The sequence below is a fragment of the Nanorana parkeri genome, unplaced genomic scaffold (assembly GCF_000935625.1).
Source record: "Nanorana parkeri isolate BGI_ZX_2015 unplaced genomic scaffold, ASM93562v1 scaffold35, whole genome shotgun sequence".
NCBI lineage: Eukaryota > Metazoa > Chordata > Amphibia > Anura > Dicroglossidae > Nanorana > Nanorana parkeri.
Window position 1 is genome coordinate 2287959 of NW_017306303.1, and position 20275 is coordinate 2308233.

The 20275-nt window shown below is 44.8% G+C and overlaps 1 protein-coding gene across 1 annotated transcript in view; it reads right to left on the bottom strand.

Annotated features, from left to right (window-relative positions):
* Positions 1–17346, bottom strand: part of SHMT2 (serine hydroxymethyltransferase 2) — an 81142-nt gene extending 63796 nt beyond the window's left edge. The window contains exon 1 of the mRNA XM_018569437.1: positions 17195–17346. Coding sequence (XP_018424939.1) covers positions 17195–17227 — 33 coding nt within the window. The 5' untranslated portion in view covers positions 17228–17346. The remainder of the gene's footprint in view (positions 1–17194) is intronic.
* Positions 17347–20275: the final 2929 nt, after the last annotated feature.

Here is a 20275-nt window from a genome sequence, read left to right on the forward strand (position 1 = left end):
TCAGCTTCTCTGATGTCTTCATAAAGAAGACCTGTCACAGTAAAGTGGCTATCATGTAGGGGGCTTGTTAGCCCCCTATGTGATAGGATAGCAATAAAAGTTAAGTGAACATTTTTTTAAAAACATTAACATAAAAGTCACATATAAAAACCATTAAAAAAATGTTAAAGTCCCCCATCCCACATACACATGCAATAAATCTCAGTCAATGCACCGCAGCCCTGAATACTGAAAAATGGCCTGGACAGGAAGGGGGTGGTCAGCAAGTAGTTAAAGTGATATTAAAGTTTTGTGCGTTTAATTTTTTATAAATAGGATGCCCACACAAGAAATTCTCTGCTCTTTTTTATTAAAATGGTTTAATTGCTTGTTTCCTAGTGGCTCCCCGCACAGCTCTTCCCCCCTGCACGGGTGCCTCTATCAGCTAATGAGCACCCGTGTGTGCTCATTCCCGGTCGTGCCCGCAAGTGGCTGTGTGCATCCAGACGCACATAGCCACACCCCTCCTCACCGCCCAACAGTTTGACAGCGGAAGGAGCCTATGGCTCCTCTGCCCTCAAATCTCCTCCCCTGCAACGAGGAAGTTTGGACGGAGGATCGCATCAGGAACCGGTTAGCGGAGACAAGCAATGCGGACAGGTAAGTGGGGTGGGGTGGTCTCAAAACGGTACTGGGCATTTTTTAACCTTAATACAGAGGTAAAAAATGCCCAACCTTTAGTAATCATTTAACTCAAAGAACAACTCCAGAGCTTCCACTATGTGCACCGGGTCCTAATGCTGTGCATGTGCACTATGACCCCATTCATGGTTATGGATGTGCCATACTCTGCCGGATGGCTGCAGGCAGCAACTAGTACAGTCCATCTACAGGAATAATCGGGGCCAGTGCGCAAATAGAAGTAGACATGGTGAGGACGAAGGCTGTATGATCCGCACAGTTGAATAGCACAGGAATGAGAAGAAAGCCCAAGTATTTTACCAGATAGGCTACAGGGCAGTATTAGAGTACAACTGTACTAGGTATGGTTGTCCTTTAAGTAAACAATATAAAAAGCTTAATTTTCAAAGCTTTACAAAAAACCTAAATCATATTTCAGCCATGCGATTGTAATATATAAATTTCATTGGGCGCTGAAAAAAAACAAACAACCTGTCACTTACACAGGAAATGTGTTCATATAAAGAAAATGTGTACAAAGTCAAGCGGTGCTTTCCGCTACAGGTTCGCTTTAATGCTTGGCCACCCCTCCTATATTATCTATGGGAGTGAAGAAAAAAAAAAAACACCTAGTTATAGTGGATCATGTGATTCATTTCCCGGCCTTCCAGGTAGGAAAAGGATTAGAACCAGTCTTGGGTTTTTACTGCTATCTGGAGCACCAATACAGAGGTTCCCTTTCACTTACAGTCCCGATAACCAGAAAAGTAACTGAAAAATCAGTAGCAGGGTCACAGAAAGCAATGAAAAGCCTTCTAATACAATGCTAGAATAAAATATGATTTATTCCTGTTGTGGTTTGGAGATTTTTCTCACTTTATGGAGCCACAGATAGTAGGAAAAATCCTTTCCCGCTCCATCCTAAACTAAGAGTTTTGGCTGCACAAGTTTTAACCTGTTAGGACTCCCAAGCCCATTCCAAAAACCTAAGTTAGGTACCTGGTAACTTATTTTCCAGGAATCGTCCAGGGCAGCCTCTGAGAGATGGGATCCTCCCACCTGAAACAGGAAACACATCATCCACAATTAGAATAAAAAGGGCGGTCCCTCCTAACCACCTCAGTATTATCATAGAACCTAAGGCCGGAAAGGACCACCAGGCAGTAACAATGAAACTCATGTTGAAAACACACCACTCAATAAACAGGGCGGGAATCCATGCTGCCCTGGACGATTCCTGGAAAATAAGTTACCAGGTACCTAACTTAGGTTTTCCCCAGTCATCGTCCAGGGCAGCCTCTGAGAGGATAAATTAGGAATAAATGGAGCAAACACAAAATACTGGAGGTGGTTAGGAGGGACCGCCCTTTTTATTCTAATTGTGGATGATGTGTTTCCTGTTTCAGGTGGGAGGATCCCATCTCTCAGAGGCTGCCCTGGACGATGACTGGGGAAAATACATTTAGAGACCGGATTTCAAAAAACAGACACTTCTGTGTCTACTATTCTTCACTTTTCTTTTTTGGTCTTTAAATTCTGCCTGAGCCTTAGAAGACATGTAAAATGAAATTAATTGCTGCTATTGTATTTGCGAGTGGGAGTACAGAAGTGGCTTTTAGAAAATACGTGTATCAGTAAATCTTAAAGGGCAAAAAACGGTACATGACATTTCTCAGCTTCAAGAGAGGAGAAACTTTTTTATACGATTATTAATCCAGTCATTTGTACAAAATGATCCTCACCTAGGTAGAGTTCATGACTGCAGCTCTTAAGGTCAACTACGGAGTCTTCAAAAATGCCACCCGTCTCTCATAAGCAAATTCCCAATTATTCATCATACATAGGCAATGGAATCATTAAAATTAGCCTATTAAATATATATAACAATTAAATACAGATACAATTACAAAACTATACAATAGTTATGTCTATCTATGGGTTCCATTAAAGTGATCAAGCTTTTTTCTTTTTACATCTAGGAGGCCCACCTTCTGTTCTTTTTCTTTAAAACATTTTCCTTGTTTTCTAGTAGGTTCCCGCAGCGCTCATCCCCCCGCCCTCTGCACGGGTGCTGCCATCAGCTAAGCGTTCATGGACACACATCCCTTCGGCAGGCCACGCCCCCCTCCTCCCTAAAGGGTGATTGACGGCAGAAGGAGTCTATGGCTCCTCTGCCCTCAGTATCCAAGTTCAAGGAACAGAGAATCGCTTCACGGAAATGGCAACGGTGACAGGTAAGTTTGGGGGGACGGAGAGTACAAAAAGGTACTGGTCATTTTTATGGTAATGCACAGAATGCATTACGGTTATAAAAATTTAAAAAAAAAACAGCCTTTACTACTTTAAATCAGAGCAGATACCATTGGCCATTTGCCCTCAGGGAACAGTCGAATGGAAGCAGATTTTCAAGGCAGATGTCATTTTGATAAAAGGACAGTGCCCAATAGGTTTGTATAGAGCAGACCTGCACAATGGCTGGTGAGCCTACAGCAGATTTTGCCAGCTAGAATGTAAACAATGTGGGAGGAAGTCACTATCCTAGGAAGTAGGCAAGCATGTAGGTGGTGAAGTTGGTGGTGCGGAGTGTTAAGCTTTAGTTGGAGGGCTTGAGGGGGTTCAATTTAGGCTGGGTTCACACCTGGGTGTATTTTTTCTGCCCTTTTTTTAGCACGTTTTTCCGTTCAGCACTGGGGAGACGCAATATGCAGCCCGGCTGACATCTGTATGCGGCACTGGGGAGACGCAATACGCAGCCCTGCTGACATCTGTATGCGGCACTGGGGAGACGCAATACGCAGCCCTGCTGACATCTGTATGCGGCACTGGATAGAAGCAATACACATGTCACCAGGCTGCGTCCAGATTCTGAACCTGTATTTAGCTCTGGTGAGATCAGGAAGAAGCCTGGTGAGAAACTGCCCTAAAATCATTAGTCTGTATTGCTTTAGAAAAAATGTCACATGTCCCTTTAAGAAAAAGTATCGGTACTCTTACTTGCTCTTAAAAAAAGTGGTATCGGGACATCTCTAGTTTTGTCTACAGGGCTCAAATAAAGTAGTTTAGTAGTTCCACAGCAGTCAGTGCTAACCTTTCTCCCCCCCCCCCTCTGCTCTGGAACGTCCCTCGGAGTCCTCATGCCTAATGCAAGTCAAGGGACCTGCATAAGACATGATGTCAGCGGTCCTTAAAACTATCAGAGCTCAGGGGAGAAGAAGCTGTGGATCTAGCAGCCCAAAGGGAGCCAGTAGGACTGAGGGTCAGGTTAGTAAATCTGCTTTGAGTCCCCTAGTCAAAACAAGAACTTAACCCTTGCAGTGCAGAGGTAGAGTACGTTTTTTTTTTTTAATTCTCCGAGTTCTTCACTAAAGTAAATGCAAGATCTAACTTCTGGTAACTTCTGTGTTTCCACAACCAGCTCCATATTCTAACTGATAAGACCAAGGAGATTTTTGCTCTACCTGGTCATTTAGCCCTCGTTCACACCTGAATGTTTTGTAGCGCGTTCTACGCCCGACGAACGCTCTACAAAACGCTCAAAAATATAAATCCCATTGTATTCAATGGTCTCGTTCCAACCTTGGCGTATTTCCGCCCGTCCCTAACGTGCTACAAAACGGCCCACGCCTGAAAAGGTACAGGTACTACTTTGGGCCGTTTTGTTGCGCGTTTCCATTGGGAACCGCCCAAGTAGCCTTCGGAAACGCTCTTTTTACCGCGAACTGCGGTAAAAAAACGCGCGACAGACGCGCATATGCAATACGCCTAGGTGTGAACGAGACCTTAACCCACACTGCAAGCGCTTTAAAAACGAATACACAAGTTCCACACCTTGTAGAATACGACCTTTCCTATTAGTATCACATAATGTAACTATGACCCCTTTATGCATTTTTCCAATTTGTTTTTTGTTCAGCAGAAAAATTGCCCAGGCACCTAAAAGTGAAGTTGCCCTCCAACGTATTAGAGAGTCTCACATATACTGTACATTACAATAGGACTGTAGAAGCTGCAGGCAAGTGCTGCCCCTTACACTAGGCAAAATTATAGGTAGGCCTAAAAGGTAGGCCTAAAAGGTAGGCCTAAAAGGCAGGTATCACCAGCTTGTAAAATGCAGGTACTTCCAGGTACAGGGGAACACATGACACAAGTGTAAAATGCAATGATAAACTACTTGCAGAAGTTGCGATCAGGCTTTTGTCTTAACCACTAAGGCTGGGTTCACACCTGGGTGTTCCTATAGGCGCGTTTTATAGTTCCGTGAAACGTGCGTTCGACACTCGTTTTTATACCTCCCCGGCAGTATGATTTTTTTTTTACTTTCAAACTTCCCGCCGGTTACGCCCCCCTGCGACGCAGACGCTCGCAAGGGACGGAACCCGGAAGCGGCTGGAGGACACAGAGGGGATCGCGGACAAGGTAAGACCAACGCTGTATTCCTGAGTGTGTCCCGTGCAATAGAAAAAGTTTGGCCGAGCTAGCTGTCACTGCTAGCTCCGCCCAATCATTTTCTCCTTTTTCTCTACTTTTTCTATTCTGCTCGGTACCACAGAGGTACCGAGCAGAATAGAATAGCTGAGCCGAAGGGCGCTCTCCGGCATTCGGCTATTCACTCACTGCTGTTTGGGCCCTATGAGAATAGGCCGAAACAAAGTGCAATGAAAGGTCTGGATATAATAACCAGGCCCCCTTCCCCTGTACAAAGTGACTCCTAATAGTGGTCCAAAGGCTAGCTGTGAAATGTATACTTCCCATCACCGCCCAGTCTTCTGCATGCAGCACCTAGGCAATTGAACTCTTTCGGGTGAGATCCCGGGGAATACAGAGCAGTCCAATGCATAGAAAGTCTTGCAATGGACTTGAGCGTTTTCTCACAACATTTTGCCTGCTCTTCTTTCCCCAGGAATATCTCCGTGAGGATGGCGACGTCACACCCTGTGATACAGAAGACGGGGGTAAGTTAGGAATAAAATCTCATTACTTTCTTTACAGGTAAATTTTGGACCTATCAGCAGACAATTTATACAGGAAGAGGGGGGCCATGACAACATATGTGGACCTTGCATTATACAAGGTCTGCTTTATTTTAGCAATTTTTCAAAGATGATTAATGGCTTTTGCAAAATTCCACTGTCCACACAGCAGTGCAGCAAAAAAAAAGAACAAACAAATGAAAGAAATCCTGCCCCTCCTAGCCCCAACCAGACAATTACAAAATCAATCTTCCCGTCTCCTCCATCTATTGTGCATCTTCGGTTGAAGGTGCAATGCGCTCAGTGTTATCCCATAACTATTTGTCATTGATATATATGAACAGCAGGGCTCAAACAAAGTGTCCCAAATCTCACATATTTTAAAAAGAGCAATTCCAATGTATTATGTAAGCTGGCAGTCATTTGCTCCAATTAATGGATAACTGCAGAGTGGAGTTTGTTCTGTGATTGGGGCCGAGTGCTTTTCTCTTGCAAACTGTTAATACCTGACCACCCTGAAAATGTGCATAGGAAACTCCTGGTTTTGTGCAGAAACATTTTTCATTCTAACACTATACTGTTTGACAAGAATATGGTATTAGGTGTAATCTCCCTTTAATGTGACATTTTATTTAAGTATAGATGGTGGCTTCATGCATATCAAATGGATTGCACTAGGAAGATCTCGCTACAAGGATCGTATGTTTTGTCCAAAAACATCCAAACCCCAAGAAGACATAAATGGGACAGCTATTTAGTAGCTAAACTGAAAAAAAAAAAAAAAACACTAGCCAGCAATTAACTGCTACACAGATTGCACAAACAGCTCCAATGGGGTGAGCTACACAAGTAGAAATGAGTGGCACAGAAAGAGATTAGTCCCATCTGTGTAAAACACAGAAGAGCCTTCTTAAGGCCCCATTCACATTTTGCCACGCGATATCGTGAGAAGTCGCCGGCCAATTATTTTCAATATAGCTGTCTTCATGTACAGCTCCATGTCGCCCGTCGCGGTCGCTTCTACAGGACCCTTTTTTCGGCGGATTTTGCGTGATTTTTCAATGCAGCCCGACGGTGAAGGTCGCGCTACCGTCGCTGGAACGTCACCCCAAAAGTCGTGCTATCCCGGCCGCATGGATCCGCTCCAAAGGGTATGTCGCTTAGTGGGAATGGGGCCTTAACCCCCCTGCACCCCCCCCATCACAAAAAAACACCTCAGCTCTGCATGCTGATAAAATCATCTTACATTAGTTAAATAACTGTTATTTTTATTTTACTAACAATTATTGTTTTTCCACTTCCTGGACCTCTTGGGCATTAGTGATGTAATATGCCCAAGCGTTGCATCCTGGGAAGGTTACATCAGCAGAGCATTGCTGGGAAATCTCATCTGAAATCTTATGAGATCTCAGGGAAAGGTATTTTCTTCCCCTGAGATGAGCATGATCACATGTGCCAGACGTCCAGGAAGTAAAAGGAGATATATGAATCTGCCCTTTGTAAAAATGGCCACTGTGTAAAGAATGGGGAGGAAAAAATAAGGTGTGCAAAGAATAAAAAGCCAGCAATTATAAGAATCTGTTTGTTGATTGCCATTACTAAACACTTCTAAAGGTTTCTTTGCAATTTCAAAGATATGGGTAAAGTTCCTCTTTAAAAACAGAAGGTAGATGAAGGTCTCATTTTTTCACAGATTCTAAAATCTTAATTTCAATTATTCTTCATTTTAGAATGGTAGGTAAAGCAATGCAACTCTTTCACCAATATCCTAAAATGAAGAAAAAACCTTTTGTATTTGTGATGGAAGTGAGACAAATACCTTCTTTAACCCCTTCGTGATGGGAGACGTACACTGTACGTTCCGCCGTGAAATGCCTATATGACTGGCCACGTACACTGTACGTGACTAGTTATTTAAGGCTCTGTAATGCCGGTAACCGCCGATTCTCAGCGGTTACCATTCATTAACAAATGCCTCATTATTGAGGCATTCATTAATGAAATAGTTAAGCTTTTGTAAAAGCTTCTTTGTTTTATTAACCACTTCAAGACCAGGTGTTTAGACCCCCTTCCTGGCCAGGCCATTTTTCAGTGTTCAGCGCTGCAGTACTTTGACTGACATTTATTCCGTCATGCAACGCTGTACTGAAATGAATTTTATACCATTTTTTGGGGACAGATAGAGCTTTATTTTGGTGGTATTTAATCACCACTGGGGGTTTTATTTTTTACTATAATTAGGAAAAATTTAAGAAAATCTTGGAAAAAAAAAAGTTTTTACATTATGTTAGGAAAAAATTTATTATTACCCAGTTTTTTGGTAAAATATAAAAGTCAGGGTCACGTCGGATAAATAGACACCAAACAGGTCAACCTTTAAAATTGCGCACAAATTTTTTTTGTTCTTTTTTATGTGTTACTTTACATTTTGGGGGGGGCTTAAATTTTTTCCTTTTTTTTTTACTAAACTTTATTGCTATCACATACGAGGCTAATAAAAACCCCCTATGTGATAGCAAAATATGTGACAGGTCCTCTTTATGGAGACATCAGGGGTCTCCAAGACCCCTAATGTCACCTAGGACCCCCCAAAAGAAGCTGATGAAGCACAGATCTGCTCCATCAGCTTCTTTGCAGCTTCTGAAGCTGGAGAGTGACACAAGAATGCGGAAGTGATGTATTATACAACACTTCCGCATTCTTGCAGAGGAGAGGGGACTGGAGGGAGCTCGTGTACCGAGCTCTCTCTGAACCCGTGACACAGGCGACCTGCTGATCCTGGGCTCGCACTGGGCACAGCAGAGCCCGGGATCAGCGCGACGATGGCGGGGGGGAGGGAACCGATCGGCACCCCATACACGCGATCCGCCGGCTCTACAGCCGCCGGATCGCTTGTATGGTAACAGGCACCGCTGCTTGTTTTTAAATTTCGGCCGTTTCCCGCTCGCGTGCGCCCAGCGAGGGGGCGTGTCTGAGCGGACGTCTAAAGACACCCGCTCAGATCTAGAGAGCTCCGGGCCGGCCGTTTTTTTACTACGGCCGGCCCGGAAGTGGTTAATGAAAGAATGAAGCAGTTACATACAAATACGGGATCGCTAAATAGCGGTCTGGTATTTGACAGCTAAAGATAGAGAGGTAGCAGAGTGAGTCACCTCTCTACTATTCTTTTGACAGCTCCATAGACTGGCCCTATGTTTATGATACATTTCAGGCAAAGTGTTACACTGTATCTCTATGCCTGAAATGTATCACTTCTGATCGTCTGAGTACATTTAGTAAAAAAGTATATTACAGCCGTGGAAGAATCACGCTGCAAAAATGTAAACATTTGGCCCTGCGGTAAGGACCATTTGTAAGCTCTGCCCTCTTTACTAAAATAAGGAATAAAGCATCTTATTTTTTTGGGATCGGTGATGCAAGGTAAACAAGCAGATTTTCTGTTCTAAGGTTCTACTGTGCCTCACAGAAGGTGGGGGGCTTTTGGTCCCTTTTAACCCACCTCACAATAACCTGTCAGGTTGCACCTCTCCCATCTGTGTAGTAATTGATCGCTACTCTTGGCCATTAAACGTTACAGATGTTAGCAGGATTACGCTACAAAAAATTGTTCATATAGCTCAACCTATCAATCACTTCAAATTAATTTGGAATTCAGGAGACAATCTACCCAATCCAGGAGCCAGCTACCGTCGACAACTGGAGAAAAACCTCAAAAGGTTAGGCACCAGCTGCCATTTTTAAGGAACTGTGGCTACCTGGCTTCTGGCATTTGTCCAGCCCTGCTTTAAAAAGTGAATTAAAAGGAGAACTATGGGGTAAGTGTTTTTCAGCATAGTTCTCCTAAGGGTCACGGGAGGACACAAACTAGCATCCTCCCGTGACCCAAAGCTCAGTTTACTGCGAGCAGTAGCTTGCTTTATACCGAGACCGCCAAGGGCGGGACGGATCCAGACATGCTGTCGAGATCCACCCAGCTGCGCGATTGACAGCTGGCTCTCCCTATCTAGAGGCAGAGCCAGCCGTACCCACCCCCTCCCGTTCCGCCAGTCAGCGCTGGAGGATAGGAGCGGGGAGAATCCCTGGAGGGAGCCGTGAGTGACATGGCTCTCTGCAGGGACTGGATGGAGAAGTGAGCGACCGACTATGTGTTCGCTCACTTCCCAATCTATTGAGCCGACGTGCGACAGTCTCATTGTCACACGTCGGCTCGAACTATGAGGCTGAGTGATTTTCACTCACCTCATAGTTCTCCTTTAATAGTCAGTTTTTTTCACTCTTTCCCAATTCTGCTGTAGGGACCTACCTTAAATTAGGTCTCATAATTTAAAATCATCTTCTTTACTGTCCTTTTCAGCTGTCCCTCCAGCGCCGACTCTTCTGTCCTCCTCTTCTCTGATGTCCCACAGTGTCTGTGCGGGTGCACGCTGCTCCACAGACTTAGCTTGTGTCTCTCGTCTCCCGGCCGAACATCCGACGTGTGCATGCGCCCGCCCCAAGACTCTTCAGATGTTCGGACGGGAGCGCGCGGCAAAGACAAGGTATGTTTAAACCCTTTCTAGGAGGTTTTGGTTTTTTTTTAATGTTTTTGCATATATCTACTGCTTTCTAGCAGTAGATATATGCAAAAACACGCAAGGGTTTAATAACCCTTTAAGCTCCTCCAAAAAAATATCTACAAGTATAGTGAGTGGGGAATCCAGCTGTGAAAGAGGGAAACCTTTAATATAGCCCTGTGTTAAGGGAAATAGAAAGAAACTACAAAGGAAAAACATTGGCACTGGAGATTCTAAGAGACATAAAAAGGCAAGTGAAGATTCAACCCACTGGTGTCTTCCCAATACTGGAGTCAGCCTGATCACCCAGACCTCCAGGTTTTGTCTACACTAACAAAAGTCTCCATGCGAAACACGCATTTCCAAAAAACCTAATGTGTGCCATCCAGTCACATGCTCTCCTTATGTTCCACTCAGCAAAGACTCGCTGATAGCCATTTATTGACAGAATGGCTCAGTAAACAGGGCACGTTCACAATCAGCAAATCTCTCCACCTGATCCGTAACAGAGTTCAAGTCCAAAGAATAATAGCAAGTTCTGTGTTTACTTCTTCAGCTCAATGACTTGGTGCAACATCTCTTTTGCTATTCCTCCCTCGCAAACAAAGACAGTGTGGTTACAATCAAGGTCCAACGCTTCAAGATAATAGGAAAAAAAAAAACAAAAAAAAACACCACACTCAATCCAGTTACACTGGGGCTAGCCAGCTGTGGCTGCTATAGAATGACTTTTATGCAATAGATGTGCAGACACACGTACACAGCTGCAAGGGAGAAAGCCAACAAAACTGGGCTATAAAGTCAGCCGAGCGTGGCATGTCTCTGAAAATACCATAATAAACCTATTTCCAGCCACTTACTCCAGCACATAATATTATACCAATTCTGCTCTTCCTACCATTCACATATTGTGATTATTATTAACCCCTGTGCTCAGGATAATGAAAAAAGAAAAAAAATATATATATAATTTTTTTATGCCACACGATATTAGCACAGCAGTTTAACAAACCCAATCTTTCAGTAAAAAATGCATTCAAATTAACCCCTTCATGACTGAGGCCCTTTTTTCAATTTTTGCACCCATCTTATATTCCACATTTTAGGCCTGAAAATGACGTAAAACCCCCCAACATTATATATTTTCTGAATGCCAAGACCCTATAGAATAAAATGGTGGTAGTTGAAAATTTTTATGTTGCGCAATATTAGCGCAACTCCTTATTAAACCCCAAAATTTAGTGACAAATTTAATTAAATGCCCCAAAACACAACAAATTACCCATTTTTTTAATGAAATATAAAAGATGAAGTTACAACGAGTAAAACGATACCCAACATGCCCAGTTTACAGATTGCGTGCGACCGTGAAATGGCAAAAAACTGCAGTACCCCAAAAAGTCAATAAAAGACGCTTTTAAAGCCCCCACAGGTCATCAATTTAGAGATACCCCAAAATACTGGCCCTAGAATTATTGCTCTCACTCCGGCGTGCGCGGCGATACCCAACATGTGTAGCGCGTTCGTCGTTTTCATGCGTAGGCGCACCCGACGCGTGTTTACGTGGCGACGCGCGTGCTCGCGGGGGCGGGGTACTTTTAAAAATTTTTTTTTATTATTATTAGATTTATTTTATTTCATTTTAATTTTAAAAACAGTTTTTTTTTTTTTTTTTACTTTACTTTGACTGCTATCACATGGGGGGGCTTGCAAGCCCCCCCATGTAATAGCAGATGGTGGTGACAGGTCCTCTTTAAGGTGATGCTGGGGGTCCAAAAGACCCTCAGTGTCACCTTTACACTGGAAATAAGCTATTGAAGTGCAGATCGCACTTCAATAGCTTATAGCTGGGCTGCAGGAGCCCAGAACTGACAGCCCAGGGACCGGAAGTGATGCAATCTGCATCGCTCCCGGTCCCATAGAACGGGGAGGGGATCGATGAACGGAAGTTCGTCGACCTCCTCCCCAGCTCCCCGCGGACACAAAGATCGCCGGTCCCGGGCCCGTAGGAGGGGCAACGGAGCCCGGGAAGCACGGCGGGGGTGTCCGGCGGGGGGGGCGGCCCCTTCTTCGGGACGCAGAAGCGATCTGGCGACAGGTAAGGCGCCAGGATCGCTTCTGTTGTAAAGCCGACAGTCGGCTCTACAAGTTTAAACAGACTCCCGGCGGCAAAAGTCGCCGGGAGTCTGTTTAAACAGCCCCGATGCTGGCGACGTACACTGTACGTCGTCAGTCACGATGGGGTTAAAATGTCAGTCCACCTAAACACAAGATAATATACAATCAAATATAAAAGATGAGGCTGTGCCAAGTAAATAGATACCAAACATGTCAAGCCTCAAAGTTGCGTGCATCCATGAAAAGCTTTAGTAGCCCAAAATGATCCATAGGTGACGCTTTAAAAGCCTTTACTGGTCATCAGTTTAGAGTAACCGTGAATAATGGCCCAAGAATTATTGCGGTCACTCAAGTGTGTGCGGCGATACCTATTTGAGTACTCAACTCACAGGTTTTATGTCAAGGCTCATTCACATTGGAATCGGCAAGCACGTACAGCTCCGTGCAGGGCCGTATCGGGGCAGCTCCTGGGAAGGACAGATGCTGCGTGCGATTAGTACGCAGCCCCCATCCTTCTCTATGGTAGTACGCGGCCGTACTCCCCCCCCCCTACGTTCACACGCCTTGCACATCCTTGCGGGTGTCCAGACTCGTACGCTGACAGGACAGATCCCGTCTGTGCCCGAGCCAGGAAACACACGCCCGTTCGGACCTGCACTAGAAGCAAGCGTAGGGGGTGCGTATGGGCACGTAGTCCCATAGAGAAGGACGTGGGCTGTGTACTAAATCACCTGTCCTTCCCGGGAGCTGCCAGATACGGTCCAGCACGCAGCATGGTGCTGTAAGTGCCGGCCGATTCCAGTGTGAATGAGCCCTTAGTATGTGCGTGTACATGGGGGTGGGGAGGCTTTCAAAAATGTTTTGGGTTTTTTTTTTAAATATTGATTAATTTTGTAATGTTAAGTCCTCCCATGTGATAGCATATTGGAGGTGACAGGTTGTGTTTAAGGAGACATCAGGAGTCTATTAGACCCCTACTTTCATCTTTGCTTTCCAAATGAAACAGATCCTATTGGATTAGCTTCATCCCCAGCCCTAACGGCTGAGGGAATGACAGCACTGAAACCAGAAGTGATGAAATTCTCATCACTTCTCGGTTGTTTCCGCAGAGGAGAGATCAGTGAATGTAGTGGCATGCGAGACGGTGGCTGTAGTTATTTCCAGTACAAAGTGGACAGTCCGCTAAATAAACACAAGTGGACTGCCAGCACGTTTATAGGGCCACACTGCGCTGAAGTAGAACCAAAAGATTTAAAGCTGAGGTTTAGTCTGCTTCTATTTGTATATTTTGACCTTCCTGGTTCCCCCCCCTCTCCCACACCACACTTAATGAACATGGGATTTGCATGCTGGAGAGAAGAGGAACTTCTTGCCTCGTCTTTGTGATGGGACCTCACTAGACAATGCTGCCCAACAGAGTCCAACAGGGCTGGTCTGAACACATCCTATGGAAAATTGTTTAATAAAACCAGTTTTCATTTAATGGCTTATTTTAGATTCAGTGATGTAATCACTGGGTCTCTCTGCTCTCCTATGAAATGCCTCTCTTAAGGGGAGTTATAGAATTAATATCAAAATGCCTTGATGGGTGGATATCAGTCTAGAGAGGTAGGGATTCCCAAGCATGCAGCCCTCTCTAGGACAGGGCATGACATAATCACAATGTGGCCAGGAATTGTGTGTCCTGGCACCTGGGCATTTGTCAGCCCATTCACCGTACATCTATTTCAGCTGCTGCAATACTGTGCCCGTGCTCCTGCTGCAGACCGTCAGTGGTTTCTCCTTACAGGCTGTAATCAGCTGCCGCGATCTTTGTCAGAGGGGGCAGATAGCTAATTACAGCCTGTAAGGAGAAGCCGCTGACAGTCAGAGTTTACTTCACCCCACCTACTCCCCCCATGCTGCGCTCCTGCTGTCGGCTGTGATCGGTCTCCAATCCAGCAGCAATAGCCAGCCTGCTATTGGCTCTTTTAAATTGCAGTAGCCAACAGGAGGCTGGCTATTGCACACACCCACTGCCTGAGGACCTGAAGGCGAACTTTCTCCTTCAGGTTCCTCCTCTGCTGATTGACAGCAGGCAGTGGGTGGGTGTAAAACAGCCAGCGATGGCTGTTTACATACAAGCGTTCTGCACAGGCTACCAGTGCCTTACACTACGGACCACCACTGCCCTTGCCCACGGGCCACCACCGATCTATACCATAGGCTGCCACAGCACCATGGGTCACTGGCCTTCTCCGCAGGCTCCCACTGCCCTTCTCTGTGCTTGCACCCCCTTCCCTATGCCGCTACTGAGCCTGCACTATCCCCCATGGCCTGCCACTGTTCCTTGCTGAACTCTATACACTATATTAAAAAAAGAGGACCTTTACGCTCAAAAATTATATTCTTCCAATACATCCTTTTATGTATGATGATTAAGAACAGACACGTCAGGTGTAAAATGCTGCGGTTGTGAAATACTTTCAAAGCAGGAAGTGAATGCTCTGCAAGTGCAAGGGCAAAAAGACTTGATTGCCAAAGTAATGCACACTGGGATTTCCTTGTCATCAGCAGAGCATTGCTGGGAAATCTCATCTCTAATCTCACGAGATCTCAGCGAAAGGCATTTTCCTCACAAGATGATGTGCATAGCCACATGTCCTAGTCCAGTGATGGCGAACCTATGGCACACGTGTCATAGAGGGCATGCAGAAGCCCCTATGGTTCCTACACACTCCAGGTTCTCACCTGGGGTGCTCCACAGGTCTCCAAGTCACATTAAGTTTTTAAAGATGGCTACCACAAATAGCGATGGCCATCTTTAACCAGTTGACATCCGCTGTGTTAAACCCCCTTCCCATCCAGGCCATTTTTCAGAATTCAGCGTTGCGGTACTTTGACTGACATTTATTCCATCATGCAGCGCTGTACTGAAATTCATTTTATACCATTTTTTAGGGACAGATAGAGCTTTCTTTTGGTGGTATTTAATCACCACTGGGGGTTTTATTTTTTACTATAGTAAAGGAAAAAGTACCGAAATTAAAAAAAAAGTTTCCCCTATATTAAATGATAAAACATTCATTATTACCCAATTTTTTGGTAAAATATAAAAGACGGGGTCACGTCGGGTAAAAAGACACCAAACATGTCAAGCCTTAAAACTGCGTGCGCGCACGAAACCTCAAAAACGATAACACCCAAAATTGGCCATAGGCGACGCTTTAAAAGCTTTTACTAAAACGGGTGTTTGCATTGGTCGGGTCTTCTCTGCCCGGGCGCGCGCGAGCAGAAAAAAAAATGTAGTCTGGAGACGGCAACCCACCAATGCTGCAGTGCCGTCCGTTTATTTTTTTAAACGGGCAGACCGCAAGTGCATAAACCTGGCAGGTGCCCAGAGCCTATTTAATATATTAAAACCATCTCATGGTGGTCCAGTGGAGGATCAGTGTGATCTGAATCTGTTTCTGATGCAGACCATACAGATTGCTCTCGTGGTGCCGCTGCTTAACGAGTGTGTGTTTTTAATAAAGGTGTGTGTGTGCGCGCGTTTTAATGTGGGTGTGTTTTGATGTGTGTTTTAATGCGATGTGGGTGTTTAACCCCTTCATGACTGAGGCCCTTTTTTCATTTTTTGCACCCATGTTATATTCCACATTTTAGGCCTGAAAATGACGTAAAACCCCCCAACATTATATATTTTCTGAATGCCAAGACCCTATGTGTGTGATCTATATGAAATAGAGGTGTTGTGTGTGATTTAATGCATGCATGATATGTTTTAAGTTAAGTGTGTGATGTGTGTTTTTTTTGATGTGTGCGTTTCGTTATGCGTGTGTTTTATTGAGTGTATACATTTTTGATTTTGTGCGTTTCACTATCCTGCCTAAGTCAGTGATGCTGAACATTTTTTTAAACCCCAGCGCCCAAACTAACACAATATCAAACTTATTTTCAGTGCGGGCACTTTGAGATAAATACATTTTACGTTGCAGTTTGGGCACGGGGCTCAAAAACATTCGCTATCACTGTCCTATCCAGGCAATAAAGGGAGAGCTATTAATTTGCCCTTAGTAAACTTGGCCACTGGGAGAAGACTGGGAAAGAAAAAAGAAATAAGTTATGCAAAGAATACAAAGCCGGCAATTATCTAGAAGTGTGCGTTTGTAGATTGTCATTAAACATTTCTAAAAAGGTGTGTTTGTTATTTAAACAAATATGGTTATCTTTAAACATTCACACCAAATTATTAAGAAAATTCAGTATTCATGCTGTAAAGAAAAAAAACACAAGCGTACCTTTGCTAGTTTGGCTAGAAAACAGATCCCATACCCATGTACGTTTGTTTAGTATAAAAGGGAAATGATGAGGTGTAGACATTGGTAACATTATAACTTTAAGCATTCTCTTATGTGTAGGTTAGCCGTTAGGCATGTGTGATCAGACAGACAGGTACACTTTAATGAGGGCTGCATGGAAGAGACATGATAAGATTCCAACAATTCCTGCAGACTCGCAGATAATACTGGAGGGCCATGATCAACATACATGTGCAAACTCTCATCAGCACAGCAAACTTCATAGCAATGCATCAGTCAATGCACATCACAGGACTCGGATTACAGTCAATGCACAGCACGAGACTCTGATCACACCGTGCATAATCCTAATAACACTTATATCAGCCAGTCCGGGATGAGGGGGCAGAGATACAATGCAGCCGCCTGCACCCATTGATAACAATTTCCATCCGCCATGTCTAGAGGAGCACTGTCCTGTCCCGAGGTGACAGGCTTCCCCTGACAGCTGGGCTGCTCGGATGTCCCAGCAATTAGTTAATGATCGACCAAGCCAGAAGCCTGCCTCGACCAGCATCACTCACACTGCTGCGACCTGCCAGACACGACTCACCTGAGCCAGGCGCCGGAGAGAGAAAGAGAACATGTCCTACGACTCGCACAGCACCTAAGACCCGGGCCTCCAGCAGCACCGCTTTAATCAGTAGCAGGGAAACACGTGTGACTGAGCATGCGCACTGCCGAGCCGCCACGCTTATGCATGTGGCGAGATACACTGCGCATGCGACGCCGGCCCACGTTGTATCCTAGGAAGTGTAGTCTGCGCTGAGCTGGCTCCTCTCACATGTGTGACTGGCCCTTTGCTACTGGTCTTGTGCTGGTTGTTGCTGTAGGACCCATTCACACCAGATGCAGTGGGATTGGTTTTTGATTGCATGAAATCGCAGACAGCATGGCAGCAAATATAAAAACATACAGTAAATAAATACAATAAATAGTGGATAAAAATTGGCCATGGACTTTAATTACTGATCTTAATAAATTAGATATCGAAATATAAGTTAAAAAAAACAGCCCAGTCACCACAACTTGAGCTGAAACATCATTAAAATGTCATTAACTGCAGCAGCATCGCCAGGCCAGGTGTCACCCGGTGCGCATGTCATTACATATACATGTGACATCATTACGCACACACGTAATGATGTCACATGCACTTCACTGCTGGCAGCCTTCTTGGTGATGGGCACCGGCAAAAAGAGGAGGGGACGTTCATCCAGCAGGATAAGGTCTTCAGCCGGGTGCCCTCCACTCGCTCGCAGCTGTCAGGCTCTTGGTCCATGACCGAGTGTCTGGCTTGTCAGAGGGGGTGACACCAAAATGAAAAAATGTCAGTAAGGGCTTAGCCACTACCCCCCTTGTGATTAGCTGATTAACCACAACTGTCCCCCTTTAAAAAAATTAAAGGTGATAAAGCAGCGTAATAATGGCCACGACAGGCTGGAGGGTGGGTGACTCACGGCAGGTGATCTTTGCTGAATGTTGACCTGGCAGCCTGGAACCCCCCTTCACTGACCCATCCAGAAAGTTCTGGGCGGTCAGCTGACCAACCCCCAGGTGTAACAGATGGCAGAAAAGGGGAGCAAGAACCTAAAAGCTGTCACAATCCAATGAGGGACGGGGGACTTTAAGACAGACTCCCCATTTCTCATTTATTCCTATTACATAGACAATCCAAACTCCATGTTGGCTAGTGAGCATAGTTCACATCATGGCTTTGAGATGCAGTGAAAAAAGTACAGCATGCTGCATTTTATCGCAACGCAAGTGCATGTCAACATGTGTAAACGTAACGCACATAAACGCTACTCTGGAAAAACAACGTTTGCTTCCACTTCCAGTCCTTTCCGATTTGTTGGGTATTCATGTGGTGTGTTCAGAGCAATGCAGAACGTAATTAAGCATTATAATGGCAGCCAAGGGATAGGTGGATGTAGAATCCTTTATTAGCATGGTCCACGCAAGCCAGAGCTCTATGACCATTGGAATAAATATGAGAACAGAAGAAAGGTTGACATCTGGGAGAACATTGCAGCACAAATATATACAGTATATAATAGTGTAGAAAAAAAGCAGCAGAAACACTAAGAAAGAACGCACTGAAAATACACACATAAATGCATGTAAACAAACCAGCGGTAACGCATGACAAGTGCGCCGTTTCTGGTGTGAATGTCCCTCACTGGGGCTTGCAATCATTAAAGAGACCCTGTCACTACAATAGGCTAAGAAGCCTGACTTTTTTTCTGATTATAAAGTGTAACTCCAGAAATATCTTTGTTTGGTCCCCTGTCTTGTATAACAAATTTGTGCCAATCTTCACTTACCCTCTCCATGCCCCGCCACTGTCCTCCTCAGTCAAGTGCCAGCGTTCCCCTTCAGGGCAGAAGGCACACCATCATTCTGGTCATTTTCTGGGAGTGTGTTATCACAAAGGCTGGGCTCAGTAGTCCAGGACAGAATGGCGCTCATTCATCATTACATGTGCGCCGCTCAGTCCTGGAAGAATGCCCACCTCCACCTGTCCCTGGAAGGAGAAGAAGCTGCAGTGACATAATTAGACGAGAAGGAAGCCTTCAAGGAAAAAGGTATTTACAGGGGTTTAAAAAATATACCCAGCGAGGGTGGCTTCCCGATGCCTGCGGTTGTGCAATAGCTCCCCATAGACAATTATGGGGCCAGGAGACTGATCTGATTCTGATTCTTGGCCATAGAAGTCTATGGGATTCCCCTACACATAAGTATGATGCAGGACCCTCACCCGGCATTTAGTGACAGTGCTGTTGATCTCTATCCTCCTGTAATCCCCGAATGTACCAGAAATCAGCTCCTGGCACAAGAAGACCTCTGGAAGTTTCTGCAAAGATGACTGCGGACTACAGGAGATCAGCACAACACACCACAATGCAGATGGAGAATGAGTTACCAGCACACCATTATTCCTTCAAAGAACAAGGGACATTTCAGAAGCACACAGGGTCCCTTCATCCGGCAATGCTGGGCATATGTGTTGTGGTGCACTGCAGTGTGAATCCATTGGTACCAACTGTAGTTGTGCATTGTGGTGCCAGTCTAACTGAATGGCAAAGGATTGCAAAGCACAAGGTGCCTTGTGTTACTGTGTAACACATAGGTCTGAAGAAGGCCTAAACACAAACTGTAGTTTCAAATAACATATTCCTATTAGACGTGCGCTGGCAACAAAGTTTTGGTTCATTTTTTGGATTTTTCCTTATTTCCTTTTTCAGGATTCGGGTCCAAAAGTCAATTCGTTTCGGCATTCAGATTTGGACGAATCCGAATTTTTCGTTAATTTCGGATGCGGTGGATAATTACGAATTAATTTCCGTTGCAGCCAAATGACATGAAATGTTTACATTATGACGGCCCTGCTCCTAAATGTTAACCTGCTCGCTAATAACAACCTTTTGGACCAGTTTCAGTCCGGCTTTCGCCCCATACACTCCACTGAAACCGCCATCCTAAAACTCACCAATTACCTAATATCAGCTAAAAACAACGGCCACTATTCCTTACTCTTGCTATTAGACCTCTCTGCTGCTTTTGACCCTTGTTGACCACCCGCTGCTCCTCAAAAAACTCCACTCGCTTGGCCTACAAGACTCTGTTCTCT